General features: G+C 37.5%; 1 protein-coding gene across 1 annotated transcript in view; it reads left to right on the top strand.

The window, feature by feature from the left end:
- Zbbx (zinc finger, B-box domain containing) overlaps positions 1-18186 on the top strand; it is a 74225-nt gene extending 56039 nt beyond the window's left edge. Inside the window, exons 15-19 of the mRNA XM_013016146.1 lie at positions 472-628; positions 1063-1170; positions 7195-7449; positions 15936-16074; positions 18060-18186. Coding sequence (XP_012871600.1) covers positions 472-628; positions 1063-1170; positions 7195-7449; positions 15936-16074; positions 18060-18186 — 786 coding nt within the window. The remainder of the gene's footprint in view (positions 1-471; positions 629-1062; positions 1171-7194; positions 7450-15935; positions 16075-18059) is intronic.
- Positions 18187-23380: the final 5194 nt, after the last annotated feature.

Genomic DNA, 23380 nt, shown 5'->3' with positions numbered 1-23380 from the left:
TCTTAGTCGTGTATTTGCTTCATGATTATTATTTTGGTAATTGCATATTTTTATTTATGACTATTATCAAATCTGATATAGTCTAATTGGCAGTTTACTTTCATCTTTTGAAATTACTATATTTTTAGACACTAGTTTAAGGACAGTAGTTAAAAGACACTGTGTACTAAAGGGACTATGCTCAGATAATTTTTGTAGAAAGGTATAAATGAAAGAAGGAAGACAGAAAGGAAAAAAATATTTCCTAAACTCATGTCTTCCTTAGATTGATGGCAACTTTCAGATAATTATGGTTTATATACTTCTCAGAACATTTTGTATATAAACATTGTGTTAGTATGTCTCCATGATTAGAACATAAATGCTAGAGCAGAACTTGGACTAGTATGTGGGAAGGTGTTTCAGTAAACAAATGCTCTTCTTTGTTATAATAAAGGAGAAAATAAATTTTTTGAATATTTTGTTTCCTAGTTGTTAAAAGAAATAGCCCTCAGAAGTAAACCTATAACTGAACAATACCAAGGACTTGGGAGATTCTTTACTGTTAATAACGATGAAAGACTCAACTTACCTCCTTCTCATGAAAGCTTAGAAAGCAACCATTCCTCTACCCAGGTTATGATCACAGGTAAATATGGAATTAATTTAATAATTAATTTAAATATGGACCAATCTAACAAATTTCTCAGTTTTTTCAACTAAAAACATTAAGGTTTTTGCCATTTATGTGAGGGTTTCATTATTGCTTCTGTATTCTCCTTTATTGGCTAAATTATGCTGTTTTTATTATTATGTCTTTGTGGTATAAGAAATAGAAATGTAAATCCTTCAGCTCTTGTTTTGTAAGCTTGCTTTGGCTGTTTAGAATGACTTGTGTTGATATATGAATTTTACACTATTTTTTTCTATTTGTGCAAAACAATGTCATTGAGCTTCTGATAGGAAGTGGGTGGCAAATATAAATTCTTTGGGGTCACCTGATGTGTCGCACTATTAGGTCTTGTGGTCCAAGCGGAGGGATAGGATTCACAATGACATCCTCTTATCATTTTGCCATTCTAGGAGGCAAAGAATGGGTTCCAGACAGGAGTATAAGTTCACATGCGGACAGCGTGGTTACCTCAGGTGTCGTGCAGAATCCATCACCAAATATGAAGTCACAAAAGAGAGGTAAGACCTGAAGCAACACAGCAATGCCACGATGGCTCTGTTTATAAAGTTTGTTGTGCATTGTTTAACTGGTTGACACAGATTATCCTTGGGCATTAAATGGGTTATTTAGGCAACTGTTAAATACCAGTACCTTCTCTGATTGTATTTTTAGTTCAACTAGAGTGCTTCTGTATTACCAATTTGCTTCCTTCTATATTTACTTTTTAAACTCCTGTATCTAGTCTACCCCACAACAAGAGGATATACCAGAATGGATTATGATTTATTCATTTGTTTCTTAGCAGTTCACCGGGAAACTGAATATTAGTTTTTGCAGTAATATTCCATCTTATGATGTAATAAACATAGCTTTGCTTCTAAAACCAACCATCCAACCAGTCAACCAACCAATCAATTGTAAATACAAAAAAGGGGAAAAACCACCCTAGAAGCAAGTATATACATTATTCCTCTCAAAAATGAACCCCTAAAGATTTAGTCTTTATTTTCTCTAATGATGAATTAAGGAATGATATTTGTAAAACAGAGTTCTAGATATAGTGCATTTTGAGCAATACTCACAGAACACACTCCATTTCTTCTCATGCTAGAGCAGCATTGGGTTATGCTAGACATCCTGCACTGGTGAACTAAGGCAAGTCAACACAAACATGATGGGTGTGCGGTGAGTATGCTTAGCCCTGGGGACAGATGCCTTGTTCACATTTTCTTGGTCCTAGAAAGCTCACAGAAAAGGAAGGATAATTAAGAAGGTAGGGATTTGCCTTGGTTTAAAACTTCTCCAAGCCAGAAACTTAATTTCATATGATTTGACACACATTTATATATAAAATATATGTATATGTATGTATGTATCTATCGATCTAGCTATATGATTTATGTCTGTCTTACCTCACATACATGAATACATCTCTTTGCTTACTCTTGATCATTTCTGTATGCCCCTATGTTGTGAATTCATCAGACACATTTTTTTTGCAGTAGAAAAACCACCTATTTATGACAAATATTTTTTGGCTTTATACTTTGGCACCTATTATCACATTAATTCTAAAGCAGTCTGAAACATCCTGGCATCTTTTGAGACAGTCCAAATGAACTGCTTCAAGTGGCTACAAATCATTCAGATTAAATGCATGTGCATACTCTGAAATGTGTGTGTGGTGTGTGCATGCATGCATGCGTGTGTCCTCTAGTACTGTAATGGGGCTTGAATTCAGGGCCTGGACACCATCTCTGATCTTTGTTGCTCAAGGTTAGCACTCTACCACTTGAGGCACAGCTTGTATCCTTTTGGTGGTTAGTTGGAGGTTAAGGGTCTCACTGACTTTCCTGTCCAGATGGGCTTATAAATGCAATCCTCTGGTCTCTGCCTCTTGAGTAGCTAGGATTACAGGAGTGAACCACAGACACCTGCCCGTCACCAGCTCCTGGCTCTGAGAAATATGTTGCAAATGCACATCTTAGCAAATGCTTTTAAAGTATCAATTTGAACAGATCAGTCACAGTCAGTAATTGCTATTAGAAACATTAGGTCCACTTAACTTTCAGCTAGGCACTGCCAGACAGAGATGATATTTGATGTGACACAGCCCTGTGTCCTGACTCAAGAACTAGAAGCCAGTGTAAGAGGTTTTCCCAGGTCAATGATAGCAAATCACCTGGAAAAATCCAGTCCTGCAGATGCCACATTCTGGAGATCACTGTTAAACAAGCAGATTCCTTTAGACTGGGAACAGATTCTTTTAGCCAACAACTCTCTGTTAGATCAACGTTCATATTGTGAGCTCGTGCCAGCGAATAAAGGGATGCCACCTCCTGTAGGATCTCAAATTTTCTAAGTGTAAAAATATCGTAGCTACTAAAGTGGTATTCAGCATCTAGCCCATTGATTTTTTTCCTTTACTCTGGGCTAGTAGCTACCCCTCCCCCCCCACCTTCCTGACTCCATCCTAGAAACATACTTAGTCTGACTTTGGAATCACCTTGACTCCTACTTGCCCAAGCAGCTGCCACACTTTTTCATTAGTAAAAGCTGATGATTTCTGTTTCTCAATCCAGCCCAAGTCTACCCACATCACCTCCATTGTGCTTGTGAACCTAAGCCAATTACTACCATCTCTTACCTGCCTTCCAATATCCCTTGAGCACTTTTCCCAAACCACCTTGCTGTGGTTTATTTTCATCAAGAGCTACTATGTACAGCTAGTGAGTAAATTGTTGATATTTATAGTTTGAAAATATTTCTATTTATTCATATTTATATATTTATCCGTAGCATATCATTTCTGCAGAGTGAATCATACTTTCTGTAGGTTGTGACCATAAATAGAATCACGTTATTCTGCTGCCTACAAGGATGCTTCCTACAGAAGGTAGTAGCAAATTACCTTCCTTCCCATACATCCACAGCCATACCAATGACTTCTTCTCCCCCACTGAAGTCACACTGGTTTCTGTCTGGTCCATCAGGCCAGGCTCTGTCCTCATCAGAAGGATGCCCCACAACCTTCCACTCCCTCCTAATACAATCAGTTCTTTCTTAATCCATTCTTTCTGCAATCGATTCTTTCCCACTCCTGAGTGACAAATCCAGTTGCTGGCTCTCTAGAGAGGTGTTTGAGACCCTCCTATCCTGTCTGGAGTCTCTCTTGTCATTTTCATCTTCCTCAGAGAATCAATCATGGTCGTTTGGCATTGTCTTGGATATTTCTGCTGTCTCCCAACTTGGTTAGAAAAGGAGTGAGTGCCAACCTGTCCTGTTCAGGACCTGGCACACTGCAGCATCTCAGCCAAGGTTTCTGAATGTGGGGAACTCAGATCTGTGAGTTCAGGAAGAAAGTGCTGGTAAAACGTGAAGACTTGAAGGTAGGGACAGTCTTATTCACTTTTACAGATCCTGATTGTGATACCGTGCCTGGCAGTTTTAGGAGTTAAGAGCTGACTTGAAAATTGAATTGGGTTGAGTGTTAATTCATAGGTTCTCAGAGTTGGAGGGAGTTGAGGCCACTGTCCCATTCCTTAATTTTACAGTTGAGATAAGGGTTGCCATGTTCCAACTCTTAACCTGATCCCTAGGTCAGTGGGACCAGACCTTTGGTCTGACAGGCCCAGTTCACTTCCAATGTAACTGGTCAATATTCACTTCCTTATGTAACTCCAGAACTCTTAACAGTTCACTTGCTGTTTTGCTGAGATGACCTTTTCAAGGTGAAACAAGTATATCAATACACACAAATGCTTGAAAACATTATTTTTAAAATATTGGATTCTTGGTTCACAACAATATTATTATGTTACTAAAGTGATGTTGAAACAATTTTGTTTCATTAAATGCTCCTGTTACAATAAACTATCAAGAGCACTGTGGTGGCATTGAATATGATCCAGAGAGTGATATATTTTTTTCATATTCTTACCAGCATTTTTGTGCCCACTAATATTATTGGCATTTATCTATCTAGTGTTCATTGGAGTTTCGTTAACTACATACTGAGCATCTATCTTTTAGCTAAATCCAAGGAAAATTTATTTTGTTATATTTATGGTGTAATGGATTCTATTAATCATTTCTTAAGATTACATAGCCAGTGATAGCACAAGTTATTCCAAAGGTAATATTTTATGGTTGTAATGTACAAATGGGGTTATTTATTATTATTATTATTATTATCATCATCATCATCATCATCATCATTATCATGGTGTGGTCACTTCAACAGAGGCATTTTTCATTAGTGCCATCTTAATGTTGGGTCCAATCCGTACCTTGGCAATAATATTAATAAACTTATGAATTTAAAGACAGCAGAGAATTATTTACTTACCTCAACAAGAGAATAAATAAAATCAAGGACCGAATTGGGGCTGCTTCTATTTTGTTATCTGTTTTTGGTTTCTGTAAACCACACTGGAGTGCATTTCCAGTAAGAAAGATGTTCAGTCTCCTGCTGCATGCTAAGCCTTAGTCTGACCCATCCCCTGTGTATATATTTTTTTCCTCAATTGGGCTCAATTAGCCTCAGTAGCTGTGCTATCCAGATGCTGCTGTAAAAGTTCAGCTACTGTTGTACTCTCCTGAGTTTTCTGAAGGGCATCTATGTTATTTTAAATTTTCCTCACTTCCTGTTTTCCCTGCATTGGCAGAAGTCCAGTCCTTGCTAATAATATCTTCCATTTGTTCCTATTTTAATAAGCGTTCTGAATTGAATTAACTTTTGCCTTGGTTGAGACCTACCATAAGGAATGTCGTTTCCTCATAGACCAGGCCCTTTGCATTCTGTAGAGAATTCGTGTGGTAACCCCAAGCTGGAGATGTTCCTGTGGCATTTCTACGGGGGCTTCCCAGCTAGGAGTGGTAAGCTTACTCTCCTTGGTAGCTGGGAAGGAACTATTTATTCTTTGCATGCTGTGAATGAAATGGGAAGCCTCTTCCAGATTCTGTGCATGAAAAGGATGCTTTGGAAAGAGGCAGAGATAGGAACACGACAGCACAAGCCTGGTTTGGGAAAAAGCTAAGAAGTGCCCGTCACAGAAGCCAGAAGTGATGGAAGTCTCCAGTGATCACAGCTAGTTGAGTGGGGGGAAAGCTGGTGGGTCATGGTCTGAGACTAACTGGGATGAAAGTACAAGAATATATCTAAAAAAAAACAACTACTAAAAAGATTGAGGGTATGGCTCAAGTGGTTGAACACTTACCCAGCATGTATAAGGCCCTTAGTTAAATCTCAGATCTCTACCAAAAATCCCCTTAAGGATATGTATACATTTGTATATACAATACTCACATTGACATACATTATATACACACAGATAGAGACATCTGTGTCTATGCATATATGCTTATACATACACATGGATATATAAATACATACATGTGTTAAATATCTCTATATAAATGTATATACATGTGTATACACATGATATGACTTACGTGAATATAGGGATAGAGTATTGTCAGTTATTTTTCTTCAGAATAGTCTCTGAGCACAAATACCCCTGAGGTATCTCAGAACCAGATGAACCCTGTCCGTACAGTGTTTCTGCACCTTTAAAAGTACAGGAAAGTACCACATGTAGCAGAGAATTACCTGGTGTTCTAGGAAGCTAGAACTTTGACTTCAATGGCTTTGGAGCTTGGGTTTTGCTTACGAACTGACATATACTTTTTCCAATGGCCTATTTTTTTTTATTGTGAAAATACTGTAAAAGGGGTTACAATTACATGGGCAAGATAATGAGTACATTTCTTATCAAGCATTGTAGCCTTCTCCTTTGTTTCCCTTTCCCATCCCTTCCCATTCCAATGGCCTATTTTGTCCCTATCTTTTATTAAAAATAAGACCGAAACGCGCTAGTAGCGGTGCTGTGTTTGTCCTTAGCTTTCCCCGGCTCTCACAGCACATGATGGTAGAGCTCTGCAACTTAAAATCATGGCTTGGATAGATGTGAAGATTGTGTGTTGTGCAGTGTGATGTTGACTTGTTTTGCTTTAGCTAATGCTATTCTTTAATTAAGGACAATCGGTCTGTCTTCTGATCATAGCAAAACCACTCCGAAGTGTTTTCTTTGTGTGACTCTTGGAAAAGAATTTGAGATTAACATACTTTGGTCAGCCAGAAAACCAAGGCTTGGTTTTCTTCTAAATTGCATGTGTTTTATTTCCTTATATTCAAGGGGGGTAGTCTTTTGCATTGTTAAATTTTCACTCGGAAACTTAAAAACAGTTGATTTAATGTGTGTGTGTGTGTGTGTGTGTGTGTGTGTATGCTGGTACGAGGGTGTGAAATCTGGGCCTTGATCTTACTCAGCTTGCTTGTTCATAGATAATATTTCATCATTTGACCCATGACCCTAGCTCAACCTTTGGCCAGCCAGCTGAGCACTAGAGTCTCCCAGACTTTTTCCTCAGACTGGCTCTGAACCTTGATCTTCTTCATCTCAGTCTCCTGAGTAGCTAGGATTTCATTTCATCAGCACCCAGATAACTATTATATGTATATTTTTGTATTTTTGTTCTAGTTCAGAAATCACATCGACCTTCAACAGCAAATTTGCCACTTTCCAGCTCTGTTAAGAAAAGTTCCTGCCTTTTATCCCCTCGTCCTCGATCCAGCACAATTGCTGCCGGGCCACCATCTAGAGCAGCTTCTGCAATCTCCGAAATTGAGTATGTTGATAGGACAGAGCACAATGAGCCTTCCTTAGATAACGCTGCAGATCTGCAAGCCTTAGACTCCCTACAAGAAGAGTTAAACGTGCTGAGAAATCTGGCAGGTAATGCTATATTTTTCATGCTCGATAATGTTAGCGCTGCCCCTAGCCTCATTCTTTACATGTTGCTATCACAGAACAAACAAGCATTAAAAAATATTTTCTCTCTTTTATTGAAAAACATCCACCTTTGTGTTTGCTTCCTTGGATATCACCTGGTAACACCTTGGAGAAATGTATTAAATATGTGACTCACAGCCATGCCATAGACAGACCCATTCAACTCACATAACACGTGACAATGATGGACGGTCCCTTTCGGGCAGAGAGGAAAAAAGTAATCTTTATATGTCACTCACTTTTTCTCCAGTAGTTTGTTTTTGTTGTTTTGGTTTTTGTTTCTTTTCTTTTTTAAATAAGTTTTTTTTTATTGTGAAAATACTATACAGAAGGGTTACAATCATATGAGCAAGGTAATGAGTACATTTCTTATCAGACATTGCTGCCTCCTCCTTTGTTTTTCTCCTACCATCCCTTCCCTCCCACCTCCTCAACTACACTTCCCCCACCCCTGCCTAAATTGTAAAGTTCGTTTTTCAACATAGCGTCTTGTACATCTCCTTGGTGCAATGGGTCAACCTGTATCCCTATTTAAACAATTTGTTTTTCCCTTTCCACTCTCCAAATTATACCAAAGTCAAATACAGTGAAAACAGGGGTTATACCAGGGGGGAGGGACATACAAAGCAACAAAAAAAAATTGCATGATACCTTATACATTCATTAGAAACAATAGCAAGAAAAAAAAACTCTTGTGTCCTTATCTTGGGGTTCATTTCGGTTAACATCATCTTATCTGACCTTTACTGCTTGTCTCAGATATATATTAGTTATTGTAAATAAGGGAAACCATGGGATCAATGTTCTTTGCACCTGGCTAACTTCACTTAACATATTTTCCCCCAAGTCTTTCCATTTCCTAACTAGTTTAATTTTAAAGTTTTTCCTTTTCATTTACTATGCTTATCTCCAGCTTTTCTTCTATTTTAGTATTTATCTGCTTCTCTCTCCATTCTTCATCATTTTCCTTTTTTAAAAGAAATTATTTTTATTTTTTTGCCAGTCTCAGTGCCTTGGCACTGTCCCTGAGCTTCTTTTTGCTCAAGGCTAATACTCTACCACTTGAGCCACAGCGCCTCTTCTGGCCTTTTCTGTGCATGTGGTACTGAGGAATTGAACCCAGGGCTTCATGCATGCTAGGCAAGCACTCAACCACCAAGCCACATTCCCAGCCTTTTTAATTTACTTTTAAAAATGATTATTACAAAGGTGATGTACAGAGTAAGGTAAAAAGTGTCTTTCATTTTGGACAATGTTATCATATAACTTAAATGAAAAGTAGTGTCTTAAAGGGATTCCTTTATTTTTTAATGACTCTTTTGATAGCTTTTTATTTTGTTGTAATTGCAATCCTATGGAAAATCTGAAAGAAATGCAAAAATAATACAAAAAACTCTGTGTATAAAATTTGCCCATTTCAACCCTCTTGGTCTCTGTCTCTGGGTCTCTCTCTCCCCTCTCCTTCATGCATACACACACACACACACACACACACACACACACACAGAGAGAGCTCTATCATAGATATCACCAAAAATGTTTCTGTGCATACTTTCTAAGTGAAGTAAACCAGGCCCAAAGAAAACATAGGTCCCATGGTTTCCCTTATTTGCAATAACTGGTGTACATCTGAGATAAGCAGAAAAGGTCAGATAATATGATGTTAAGTGAAATGAACCCCAAGATAAGGACACAAGTGGTTTTTTTCTTTTTTCCTATTGCTTCTTATGTATTTATAAGGTACCACATGATTTTTTTTGTGGCTTTGTATGTCCCTCCCTGACAGTATAACCCCTGTTTTCACTGTATTTGGTGTTTGTATAATTTGGGGAGGGGATGGGAAAAAGCAAATTGTTTAAACAGGGATACAGGTGGACCCATTGCAACAATGAGATGTACAAGACCTTATGTCGAAAAATGAACTTTATAATTTAGGCAATTTGGGGTGTGTGTGTGTAGTTGTGGAGATGGGAGGGAAGGGATTGTAGGGGAAAAACAAAGGAGGAGACAACAATGCTTGATAAGAAATGTACTCATTACCTTGCTCATGTAACTACACCCCCTCCTTTGTACAGTATTCTCAGAATAACAAAACTTATTTAAAATAATAATATTAAAGGACAATAAAAAGTTAACACGGCTACAATGTTATTCTCCATTCCATAGGACTTATTTAATTTTTAAAATATGTTAATAATGTTTGCTACAGCTTTCTGTTATTTGGCATAAAGATCCATTCAAGAAATGGAGGACCATTATATAACTTCATCTTTGGTGCTTGAAATGTTGTGTGATCTTTGAGATCAATTTTACTCTATTTAAGTTTGTCTTTGTTACTTCTTTTATAGCCAAAGGATGTGTGGGTTCTAATGTGTGATTTTGATGTACTTTTTTCCATTGGACCCTTGGATTCGTCTGGGAGGGCAAAGTCAGCTTCTGTGTCGTTTCTTGGTGTCTTTCTGGCATATGCTTATTGTGGAGTGCTGTGTTTTTATCTTCTATCTTTTCTGATAAGAATGAAAATAAGTTAATGCTGAACTCCTTGGCCCTGTAGTGAGATTGGTCAGTGTTTTCTATGAGTTTCTGCATGGGGTTAGATTTCATATTCTTTTAGGGAGCCAGCCAGCTTAAAGGTACTGGGAAGAGGACAAGACTGAGATCAGAACATCTCAGCTTGCTTTCCTTTCTTGAAATCTCATTAAACCTTTCCTTTGGATCAGGCTTCAAGCATGCTGTGCCTCTGGGACATCTACAAGTCTCTAGATTTTTTTTTTGTGCTGCTGAAATCTTGTAGTGTTTTAGAGGCTTTAAACCGATTGTGGATGCACGTTCCTTACGTTCCTTCACTCATGTGTCTCCGGGCTACCATGGTAGAGATGAGACTTTTGGTTCCCTTTTTCCTTTCCTTTTCCTGTTGCTAGGTTGAGGCCAGGCTATTGGGTGGGTGGATGAGATAAGAGAGAATGCCACCCAGCCACACCATAGTAAATCTTGTCTCTAATTCTGGTTGTCCTGTGTCAAAATTTATTTTGGGAACTCTGTCTCTATTTGATTCTTATGTGTTTGTTTATATAAATAAATGAGGACTCATTAGTTTTTTTTTAAGGTGAAGGTTTGTGGCTCATGTGTTTTTCCCTTTTTTTTCCCCTTTTGAACTTGGGGGATGTCCCTGAGCGCTTTTGCCCAATGTTAGCTCTCTACCACTTTGAGCCACAGCGCCACTTCTGGTTTTCTGGTGGTTAATTGGAGATAAGAGTCTCACTGACTTTCCTGCTGGGACTGGCTTTGAACCATGATCCTCAGATTTCAAACCTCTTGAGCAGCTAGGATTACAGGTGTTGAGCCCCCAGCACCCAACTTATTTATTCCTCTTAATTACTAAACATTGGAATTAATCAACCTGAAAAGGATTCTTAAAATAATTCTTACAATTGCTTCCGAAATGAAGCACAGTCAAGGTCTGAACTAATTCTACAGATCCTAATTGGAAAATACAAGCCTTTTATGTTGACAAACTGATAAATCCCATCATTTACAAAGAAAAGATAGAAGTAAAGCAATAATAGTGTTTTTTATTTTCTTTTTAGTTCATTTTAGCTTTTCCTTTTTTCTCTATTATTTTTCTTTCTCAAGAGCTTCGTTCTGGAACAGCAGTGTCAGTGTTTTCACTAGAATACAACACTTCCCCCAGCCCCGCCCCCCCAGTAGAGGCCTTCCCATAACTTCTGCACTGGAGGCCTCTCCTGAGGTTCCTCCACAGAGGCTCACACACGTTAACCCAGGGTTGGTTCACTTCCACGGGGAAGATGGAGTTTGGATGAGTGCAAGTTCTGAGGAAGGGAAATGCGGTCAGTCATCCGGGTGGACTCAGGAATCACTGAGATAGCAGTTGCTCAAGTGAATTAAAACCACAATGATTCTACACAAGAAAGATTCCATGGGGGGCAGAACTTCCCATCCCTTTCACATCTCATGATGCCTTCTGCAAAACTCTTTGTGAGGTCTGGCTTCAGGAAGCCACCCTTGAACAAAAAGTACTCGTGCCTGCCTCCCATGAACGATGTCTGTGTGATGAGCAACTGTTCTGCTCTGTTTTCTGCTCGTCCGGGCTGATGGCCTCCTTTCTCTTCCTAACCTCCTTGAGAAACAAGTACTCCAAAGAGCACAGAGAATAAAAGGCAGAAAATACACCATTTCTCCTTTCCTTCAGGTTGCTATAGCTATCAGAGGCTAGTGCTGAACTGGCTGTTGTGAACAGATGTGTGTGTGTGTGTTTGTGTGTGGTTTGTGTGTGTGAGAGAGAGGGGAGACAGGAAGAGAGGAGAGAGAGAGAGAGAAAGATTGAGAGAGAGAGAGAGAGAGAGAGAAAATAGAGTGTGCAGGCTACAAGTGAAAGTTATCTGATTAGACCAGAGACAGCAAATTAAGGTTGTTGAAGGCCAGGGCCAGCTCTTAAGAAATCTGGTTTGGAAAGTAGATATCCTCATTAACTCCATGTTAGTGGACAGATTGTTTTCTTATTTCTTCAGTGTATGTGTGTGGGAGAAAGGGATGGTTCTGGGGCTTGAACTCAGGTCCTGTGTCACACCAAGCTACTTTTGTTTTTTGCTCATGCTTAGCGTGCTCTATTCCTTGAGCCACAACTTTACTTCCAGCTTTCTGGAGATAGATCTCAGGGACTTTTCTGATTAGACTATCTTCAAACTATGACAATCTGATCTCAACCTTCTGAGTAGCTAGGATTACAAGCATGAGGTATTGGTGCCCAGGTAATACCTCTCTCATGCTCACTAATCTCTTCTTTTATCTCTCTGTCTCTGTGTGGCTCGGTTTCTATGGATCAAAGCTAAATATAATGAAGGATCTACCTAAAACCATTGATGATTGAATGAAATTATGTATGAATATTCTATTTGGGAAATTTTCTCTATCTTCCCATATAACTGGTAGAGCCTACCCTATAGTCATTCCTCAAACACTGATGAACTACAGAAGAAAGCTTTCAGTGTGATTTCCCACAGACAATAAGGTAGGGTATTCTTATGAGACTTAAGTTTTAGTTGGCTCTAAAAACTGTGTTCTTATGTGTTGCTTCGGGGTTCTATTTATTATTCCTCCCACAGATATCTTTGTAAATCACACACTCTTCCCCTTATTAATGAGCTGAAGGTATCAGCGTAATCTACTTACTGAGGTACCTTATCAGTTTGGAGATATTGTGAAAACCTGGGGAAATTTACAAAAAATGCATTATGAGAAAGTATTAGTAAAAAAAGGCAGTTTAAAATATTTACTTCTTCAATAGCCCAGAGAGATTCATTTGTTTGAAATTCACAGTTATTTATGGCTTAAGGGTATTAGTGGGTCTCGAGTCCTCGTAGAAATCTTTATGTTTTGCATAAGCCAAGAGCTGGTTCACTGAACTAACTAATCAAGGAGAGAAAGTATGTTTTTCTTAAACTAGAAAAGATACATTGAAAAAAACAAAACTAAACTTAACCTGACCCTGGCTGGAACTGGAGCCTCTGTTCACAAGTTGATCATTAAATTATAAATGGAGCTGTGAAGGCCAATAAAGGTGTATAGGTATCAAATTAAGTATCCATCCAGTACAAAGGCAGCAGCTTTGGTGGCTCTACTGACAGCCATTCAGCTTCTTGATGACTTCAATTTACAGAAAAGTATTTAAAAAATTAAGTATAGATCAGAGCTGTGACCTTCAGCATGCAAAATTGACAGAATATTAGGCCACCCATACATGAGTAGCAATAATCACTCATTAATTTTACCCTTTTGAGACACACAGTCTTACTATACAACCTAGGCTGGATAGTCTTGAATTGGATAGTCTCTGGTTTTAGCTGCCTGAGGGCTGATGCTAGCGTTACAGGCATGCATTACTGAATTTGACTCTTCAGTTGTCCCTAATTGCAATATGTAGGTAGGGCAGTTGCTATTCTAAATTTCTCCTTTTAGGCTCAGCCTAGGAAGCTCTGAGCAAGGTAGTGACTTCACAAACACTGGCAGATCTGGCCCTGCATCACAAGACAGAATCACCAAATAAAGTTAAAACTCTCCAATCAGTGTATGTCTATGTAAGAGAGAGCGCAGGCACCATGAATGTAAAGGGATGGAGAAAAGAAGACAAAGAGGCACAAAACCAAAGCAAAACACTGAGAGCCTGTCAGTTTTGTCCAGCGGATATACCCTGACAGTAGAAACAAGGATCTTTATCAGCATAGATGAATTACAAAGAATTCTCTCTGCTGTTTTTCTAAATATGGCTGCAATGTATTCTGATCAAATTTACCTCCTTTTATTGTGACCTGTTTTTAAAATTCACCTTTCTGCATTCCCCTTTAGAGTCATTTTATACATGTGTTTTGAATGGCTTTAGAATTAGAAATGCACCTTGAAACTATATTTAGTAAAAAAAATAAGAATCCTCTTTTGGGGCTTTATTATTGTTCTTAATGAGATTCCTCACTGATCAGAAAAAGACAGATTCTTACTCCAGGGATAAAGAAAGATTCAACTTCTTTCCGTTCCTCAACCATCAGCCGACTTCCTCCTTGTAAAGTAAAATTTTCTTGTAGAAATGTCAATCCACCCTTCTTTGGTACTATGTTAGAAAGAACCAGATTCTTAGAATTTTTTTTTGTACTCTTTAGTTTTGACATTAACTTGCAATAAGGTTTTTGCAAATAGTTCTGTTTTATTCTGTCTGGATGTTTCCATGACTAAAATCAAGTGATGTCACCTTTGCTCTTAATGACTTCGCACTTTTATTTTGGAATACAAATTTGAGAATTAGTGATTTCACAAAGTAGGTTTATTCCATTTACATGATCTGATTTAGCTTTAACTAGGCTCATTCAGTTGTAACTTACATGTCTCATAAAATAAAGTTGCAATTGTCTTTTCTGGTAGGATTCCTGAGATCTAAACATTTTATTAAGGCTTTAGTTCTATAATTTTGTCCATTCAAGATCATACTGTATTGTCTACTGTACTGGGAGACTGTCCTTTTTTGAAATATTATAAATACACTTTGGATAGCTAGATTTTTTCACCTTGCAGAAACCATGAAAGGAAAAGAATAGCTTGTACAACTATAGCATTAGATTCTGGAACAGAGTAATTCATAGTATTTGGAAAGCAAAAACAGCATGGTTTATTCCCAGCTGTTCTGCTTTGTGGTTGTCTGACTTACATATTACCATCTTCTTTTGGTTCCTCCAGTTTCTGACCCCCTAACAAGTGAGGAGGAGAGTGATTTGGTGGTTTTACATTTTTAGCTTAAAAATCTTTTGCGATCCAGTCAACCTTTCCGGACTGCCTGAGGAAAATTGGGATGGGAAACATCCACCTAAACCTACTTAATTTATCCATGTATCATAATTGGAACATCACACAGCTAATATAATTATAAGGACAACTTACCTCAGTACGTGTATTGATGTCTTTTCCTGGGAAAAACATAATTTACTCTCAGTAGGAAATCTCTGCCTGGCTAAAATCTTCATTTTACTACTAAGGAAAAGTGTCATATCTAATACTTGTAGCTTGGTGTTTTAGCCTTCTGATGTATCTCCATAAACATGAAATTTAGGAATAGCATTCAATGACAGCTTTACCGTCATCATAGTATAATTTTGTGTATACAAATTATACTATACTTTTGCAACTTCAGCAATGCCAAAATGAGGTCCTTGTTAAAGCCCTTTCAATATAAAGATATGGTTGCTTAAACACGTTGTTTACTAACTTGCATTGTTCATCCCTAAGTAGGAAAAATCATGAGCTCGCCTGATTTTTTCTTAAAAAGGAGGGGATATTTAAGGTTTATTCCCACTTCAAATACAAATGGTTATTTGCTAAAAGCAAAGGAATCTTAAAGAGCAAACAGCTTTGCTAAGACTAGCATCTTCCTTAGGCTGTGCAGTTAAACCTTTTATTTCTTAGAAGAAAAAGTATTTTTTTAAAAAGTCTTTAACCTGTAAGCAACTTGAGAAGTTGCGTCATAGTCTAAAGGAGGACCACTTGATTTCCTTTTAGATTTTGAGAGGTCTCAGGCCATCTGATCCATATGACAAGTACAATGTGTGTTTAAAAGTTGAAAGTGACTAAGAAGACATGATACACATATATGTGTGCATGTGTGTATGCCTGTGTGTGTAAAACTCAAGACTTAATATGCTAAACAAGCATTCTACCCCCTAAATGTCCATGTCCTCATTTGTAATCTCAGGTCAAAAAATCTCATAGCCATGTTCTCTTGCAAACAGTTGGAATGGAGGTGGGGTTATTGCAATCTGTGCTGCCTCCCTTTGTACGCTTGCATTTGTTGTAGGTATACTTCTAGCAGTACATGGTATGCTTACTTCTTGAGCTCATCTGTTAACACTATGTGAAATAAAATGTTTCAGATCCTTCAGAAAGATTTAGCAGTCCAGCCTCAGAAGAGCTACCAGCGTCCAACAATGACTGGCTGAATAGAAGGCAGAGTTCCCCCGAGTCTCTTAACACCTCATTTGCAAGAGAGTCCTGCTCCATGGAGGAATTAAGGTAGGTTACATGTTAGAACAAGGGAAGTTGTGCATTAGAACAGCTCCTAGTGAAGTCTGAACAAACCCAATGAATAATCTTCTCTACAAAAAGAAAATACGGCCCCCCATGGGTGTCATTTATGTGACCAGTCTTTGTAAAATGTTTGGGTTCTTTGCTGAATTCAGTCAAATTCATGACTGAGGTAAAGGATTATAAAGGGAAGACACAGTTCTCTTCTTTACAATCTGTATCATAAAAGTGAAAAGACATGTGGAGTTTAATATTCCTACCAAAGTTCTGTGTACTCGGAAACCCAGATATCCTCCTTGAATTAATTAACCTACTAAATTTCAGTATTCTACAGTAATGGAATCATTCTCAAGGAACACAAAGTTTCTAGGCTGGAATATTGAGACATTTCTTTCCTGAAGCAGTCTAGATGATTAACAATACTTTAATCTGCATCATTTCATATCTTTCCTCACATAAGATCGTGACAGAGATGGGGCTCAACTTGTAAAAGAATATGTTATTCCTAAAAATGTTTCCTGGAAAGCAATCTCTTGTGTCATTGGCCTATTGCAGTTTTTGGAGAAGGAAGGTAGTTCCCTTTAGAAATTCTAAGTAATGTAAGTGTGCAATACAATCTCTTCAGTTGTAAATTTCTTTGAAGTCTGATGCTGCAGTCAAAAGTAATCAGGAGGGGGGTTGGGAAGGTGGCTAGGTGGTACAGCCCTTGCCTTGCATGCCTGAGGCCCTGGGTTCGATTCCTCAGCACCACATAAAGAAAAAAGCAGGAAGTGGCACTGTGGCTCAAGTGGTAGAGCGTTAGCCTTGAGCTGAAGAGCTGATGGACAGTGCCCAGGCCCAGAATTCAGGCCCCACAACCCGACCCCCCCAAAAAAATAATAATCAGGAGGTTGTTACTGGTCACTGTAGGAAGGAAATTATTTAGCTTTGGCCCTTGAATTGTTTTCTCTTTTAACACGAAACAGCTTTTAAGCAATGGATCAATATGAAGTTTCTGGCTTCCATGAAATGTCATTAAAACTCAACTAAATGCATGTGTATTCACCATTATTTCCTTAAAAGAAGGACAAAAACATAAAGAGAACAAACAGTATAAATCACAGTATTTTATTTTTTTAATGTCATGAAAAGTCACTATTTTTTCCTTATAGTTGTTCCACTTCTTAGATGAGTATAAATTTTATCACAGGTCTATCTGCACTGGTCCACAGATCAAAGTTGATGAACTGTTTTAGTCTGTGTGGCACATGAAAAAAATGATGTGTTATATTCATCAGAGGGCAATGGATTTCATATTTGGATATCTATATCTATGTATCTATATCCATATGTCTCTCTATATAGCTATATAGCTATATGACTGAAAATCTAAGTAACCTCAGGAAGAAAAATCCCTCTGTGATCCTCTCACAATAACAGGGTTTCCTACGTCAGATACCCTTGCGGGAAGGAATCTGTCGACTCTGCTGCCCAAATTCCATCCCCCCAAAATGAAATGTGCAGCACAATAAAATAACAAATATTGAAAATAATTTTAGTCTTGGCATATCTTGTCTATCTTACCCCTTGTTCTAATTGATTTACTATATTCAAGAGAAGGTATTTCTCTGGTGGTGTGTTCATTGGGTTTCTATGGCATGATCAACTTGATGAATATGGTTAATGGTGAGGCAGAGTCCTTGCATGGTACTTAAAACATCTTCCTGAATCATCAACAAAAGATGCTACACATGATCCCCATTTGTCCATTGTGGCTTTATTTCTTAGGAGAGGGAAAATTATGAGAATTTCTCATTGAAAGGAGGCCTTAGTATCCTGGGCATATTGAAAATTGTGGCTCAGTCTGGTATAACCGCCTTTTACCTGCTAGCTCCCAACAACTTCAATATATGTATGTAGTATCGATCAGAAGACAAATGAAAGCTGAAACTTGCTTCTGTTTATTGTGTATTGATCCTTTAATGTCTCTCCAGCTTTTCGGGAAAAGATTCCCCAATGCGATCTTTGCTGTCACTTTCTGGGAGCAGCACAGATGAGGAGGAAGAAGATTTTCTTGACAAGCAACATGTCATCAAACTCCCATGGTTAAAGAAGATTTAAAGATCATTTGTTCATGATTTTCCCATTTTTGTACCCAGAGTAATGCCAAAAACTGAAACAGTAAGGATTACCTGTCCAGGTATTGAAAGTTTGAATTATTAATGTTTCTGATGCTTCAAGGCTTGTAAACTAATAAAGGTTAATGAAATTAGAAGTTTTAACTCTGTTCATTCCAAATGACCTAGCTTTTGTAATATACTAAACCATCGTGCATATTGTATAATGAAAATTTAATAAATGATAGGAAATAATATTTATAACTAGGTCTGTAGAACCTGGCATACAACAGAACATAATTATATTTAGAGTTTCATTGTTGATTAATGATTCATTGGTGATTAAAGTAACTGTGTCATTATAGAGAGTATTTGTGATAACAAGATCATATTAGTCATTATCAACAATTGAGCCTTTAACTCGTATTATTTTCTATTAGCCTTTTTCACATTGTAGAAGTTCTCATAGCTTTAAAAGTTGGTGCTAGAATTAAAAAGGGAACTGAACAGAACATGGACATAATTCTTATTGGAGTCAATGATAATAAGACACACAAATGAACTCAAAGCATTTGGAGAAGGTTAATGTAATGTTTAATTTCATGTGTGACTCCACTGTTTGGTCAGACATTATTCTAGATGTGTCCGTGGAGACACTTTTTGAGGAGATTACTATTTAGATCACCAGAGGTCAAGTGAAGCAGATTGTTCTCTAGTTTATGGGCAAGCTTTATCCCAGCAATTTGAATGTCTTAAACAATTGAGGTCTCCCGAGCTAGCGGTAACTGCTTATCATGTTCCTTTTGGGCTGAAATTGTATCATCATTTTGACCCTGTCTCTAACTTGCCAGTCTATACCACAGGTTTTGAAGTTGTCAGTGACCTACCTCTCTATCTCTCTGTCTCTGACTCTCTCTGACTCTCTCTCATTTTTGTCTCTTTTTCTCTCCCTCTCTATCTTTCTGTTTCTGTCTCTCCTTTGTTCTGTCTCTCTACACATGGATGCACACACACACGCCCTATACATTGGGGTCTGGGAAGCCTGATACAGAGCATTTGCAAAATCACTGTGAATGTCACATGAAATAACCCAGTGGAAGAATTTTGCTAGTGCCATCTAGTTCCGGATCCTGGGGTCTGTAAGTATAAAGATTTTTACATAATCTTATAATGCAAGGTTGTGAAAACGTTCAAGAAGATATGGGCAATTGTTTCGTACTTGTCATCTTGTGAACGTGTTAGTTGATGGAATCCATTGGCTGATCAGACAAAAATATCCCCTTGGAATGACTACATATGTCCACTCTAGTACAGGTTCTTTTCTCTTTTCTGTGGTTCTAGGTAGTCACTCCTTTTAAAAGACTCATGGCTATCCAGTGTAAATTTATCTTTGGTGCTTTTACCATAGCATCAATAAATTAAACTCTCATATGTCATCTCCTTACAGGTTAGAAAATATGATGAAGATACTGCTGGTCATTTCTATGACTTTTAATATAAATGCTCTTTATTGGAGGTATTTGACACATAAGCCAACAGTTAACAATCAAGAGTGCCAGTCACTTTTTCAGATAAAACATTGCAAGAGAAATAAATATCTTCTGAAAGAGTGTGACTCTTCAGACAGCAATGTTTTCCTTTCCTCTTAACATTTCCGCTTTCAGAAGCCCATAGACACAACACTGAATCATGTTTGAATCAACATCCTCATGTCAAAAGTCTTTCTGGCATCTGGTCCCGAGGCTTCTGGCTAAGAAGTTTAGTCGCGAACATGGAGATTGCCTGTTCATCTATTATATAGAAAAGACAGTACTTTTTCTTTCAGGATAGCTATCCAGGTTTCAAATTCTTGACTCTACTCTCTCTGTTTGAAGACCTCTCCTTCCCTTCTAATGAAGAAGCAAATAGTTGCTTGGACCATGATTTATAAAACCCAGGCGCTTTTCTCAAAAAGCCTGGAAAACAAGTGATGTTTTGCTCTCTTCAGAGAAGGATTGTACCACCGCTGTCCCTCCCTCCTGGTTTGCAGTCATTGCTTTAGTCTTTACTCACCCAGATATAAAGAGAATTTTATATAAACCCATTCATTGCCTCTTATAAAAATGCTGAAATGAATGTTAAGCTGATAACTAAATTTAACCTGTGCAACTCTGATCACAATTTTGAAATAACTTCGTCAATTGAATTCTAACATTGAATTGAAATTGAACTGTGAGGGTCTTGGTGGCAGAGTTGAGGAGGAAAGACTTCTCGTGCCTTTATTTGCTTTCCATAACCACCCATTTAGAAGAGTTCTTTAATTTCATTGCCATTAGTCTAATGAGGAAATGAAATCTAAATAAGATGAGAACCTTTGCCAGAAGCAGATTCAATATATTCATTCATTCATTTTGAACTGAAGCTTAAAATTACATTTAAAGGCCTGTTCCTGGTTCTGCTTGTAGAATTGAGAGTTACAGGAGTTACAGGTATTCTAGAAAGCTCCAGGCCATATAACTAATGCTGAAGTTAGTACTGGGTTCCTCTCACTGTTGGGGAAATTACCATATGATTTTACATACACTGTGGCCGTACTTCATAGGCAGATTTCTCTACTACTATAAAAGTCATATGGAACTCCATTCATATATAGCTCTTGTCATTCTACATTACAGAAACAAGTGGGGGCTAAATTGTCTTGAATAGTTTTAAGTACATTATTTGATATCCATTGCAGCCACATGTAATATATATTATATATATGCAAAAGAATGTAAGTCAGAGTGCAGTAAGGTACTTGCTATGTTTACTGTGGCACTATTCACATCAGCCAAGTCATGGAAATATCCTAGATGCCTCATAACTGGTGATCAGATTGAGAAAATATGTTATATATATATATATACAATGTAATATTATTTAGCTATAAAGGAGAATGAAAGTACGTTTCCAAGGAAATAGATGGAACTAGTGATCTTCATATTAAGCGAAGTAAGCCAGATTTAGGACAAAGGTCTCAGCTTTTCTTTCATCTGTGGAAGCTAGAATTAAAAAAAGACATATACATAAACCTACAGCATGATATACATATACATATATATGTATATATATATACACACACATATATCCATACATATATAGAGAAAGGAAATGGAAGAGAGAGGGAGAAAGAAGACAACATTGGTAATTGGGGAATTGTTTAAAGGTTCTTGGGGGGAAAGAAAATAATGTTAGAAGGTGAACAATGCTGAAATGCACTGCACCTTTGAATGAACTTAGCAAAAGAAAATTCACGGAAAGCGGTTGAAAAATAGTGAGTTGTTCCCACTATTATTACAGGAAAAGTGAAATTAGCAAAGTGGGAAAATCTGATTAAAACACTGTAAATGCTTGTGTGAAATATCATGACAAAAACCTTTTGAGCAATTAACATATACTAAAAAAAGGAGTGACAGAAATGAGTAAACAGGTCCCGTCAAAGGAATGGGGCCTAGTGGGTGGGCATAGTGAATCAGTAGAGTGAAGAAAGGCAGATATGATAAAGATACTTTATGTGCACGTTAGAGAATGTAATAAAAAGGTAGTTAAGTTTTTTTTGGGGGGAAGAGAAGATGATGAAGGAGAGTGACAGAAGATGGATTTGACCAAGGTACCTTGATTGTTGGTATGGATATGCTAATATAAACACACTTTATACAATTAATTGATGCCAATAAAATGTAGAAAAATGTATTAATGGACAGTGAACACAGAGGTCATTTTATACATTCATATATATGAGATGCTTTAAAAACAATTTTTGACCAAGTGACTACTCCAAAACAGCTTTTTGTCTGTACTAGACACATTCAGATCTCAGATATTTTACAGAATTCACTGTTTCAGGGGAAAAAAACCAGTTCTTTCTGTCTGATTCAATTTTAGAAAGAGCTTAAGCAGTACTCATTGCATTCAGGTTTTGGCACATGCTATTTCTCATCTCTTAGATCTTGAAATGTACTTTCTCAAAGAGCTTTCTCTAAATCTCTATCCATATAAATTTCCCTTACCCCTTCTTGATTCTTTCTAATGGTGATCCTGCTTTTTTATTTATTGTTTGTCCTGCAGAATACAAAATTGCAAATACATTGGCATGGCTTGAAAGACATGCTTCTCAAGTAGAACTGCACGTTTTATTCACCATTTGTGTACTTATTCCAGTAGATGCCTAATGTGGTCTGCAATGTCACTAGTAAATGAATGGATGATGGATGGATGAATGAAAGATCTAGCTGATAGATGGTTCTCTGTCTCTAACTTTTCCCCACAGGGACACATTTGTAATGAGAGAATCCCAAGTATGCTGTGGGACCTGGAAATGTCACTGCCTTGTCTGGTGATGTCCCTTGTCATGATTTTCTGGCAGTTAATCCGTATGTAGACAAATTACTGGTGGAATGATAAGTAAATTTAAGGTTGATATAAATAAGGCACAATAATCACTGAATATCAGAAGCAGAGGGTACTTGCAGTGAGTTGGAAGAGCAGGTTGAATGATCTATAACACTTGTGGTTCTGTATATTTGGATTTATTTTATTAAAAACTTTCTGAAACCTTGCTCCATATGTTCCTTGCTTCCTTCCATCATGTATAAGTTAAAAGGTTTTAAATCCTAAAATGGTAACTGCAATTTATAAACACCCTGCACATCGTACTTTCAAAGAGGAATGATTTTTACAACGTACTATTTATATCTCCCCAAATCTGTTTTAATAGGATATTCTGTTTCATCATAATTTTCATGCCTGGTTATTTATCACTAGCTCTATTTGCATGAAAACAATGTTTATTTCCTGAGAGTTCATCTATGCTGTAGTTTATTCCCTACCTAAAATCATAATTCTTTCTTAGTGACACTCTGATTGTTCGCTGGGTAAATGATTATGATGTTGCAAACACAATTATGGCTTCAGCTGGGAATAACCAGCAGGCATAGATGAACTCCGAGAAATAAAGAGCCTCCTTTTCCATGCAAATGACTTCCATAGTTAAGAAAATGAGAGGATATTCTGAAGTCTCTCCATAGGTGACAGTTATTCCTGAAGTGAAAAAAATTCATTGATTGATTGGTATTCTTCTTCAAATCCATATAATATAGAGAAACAGTATGGAAACATACTCTGTAAGGGCTCTCTCTGCTCTGACATCTGCTAGAAGGATGTACATGTACTGCTTTTTA

The sequence above is a fragment of the Dipodomys ordii genome, unplaced genomic scaffold, assembly GCF_000151885.1.
Source record: "Dipodomys ordii isolate 6190 unplaced genomic scaffold, Dord_2.0 Scaffold30, whole genome shotgun sequence".
NCBI lineage: Eukaryota > Metazoa > Chordata > Mammalia > Rodentia > Heteromyidae > Dipodomys > Dipodomys ordii.
Note: the sequence above shows the minus strand (reverse complement) of the source record. Positions and strands in the feature narration are given on the sequence as shown.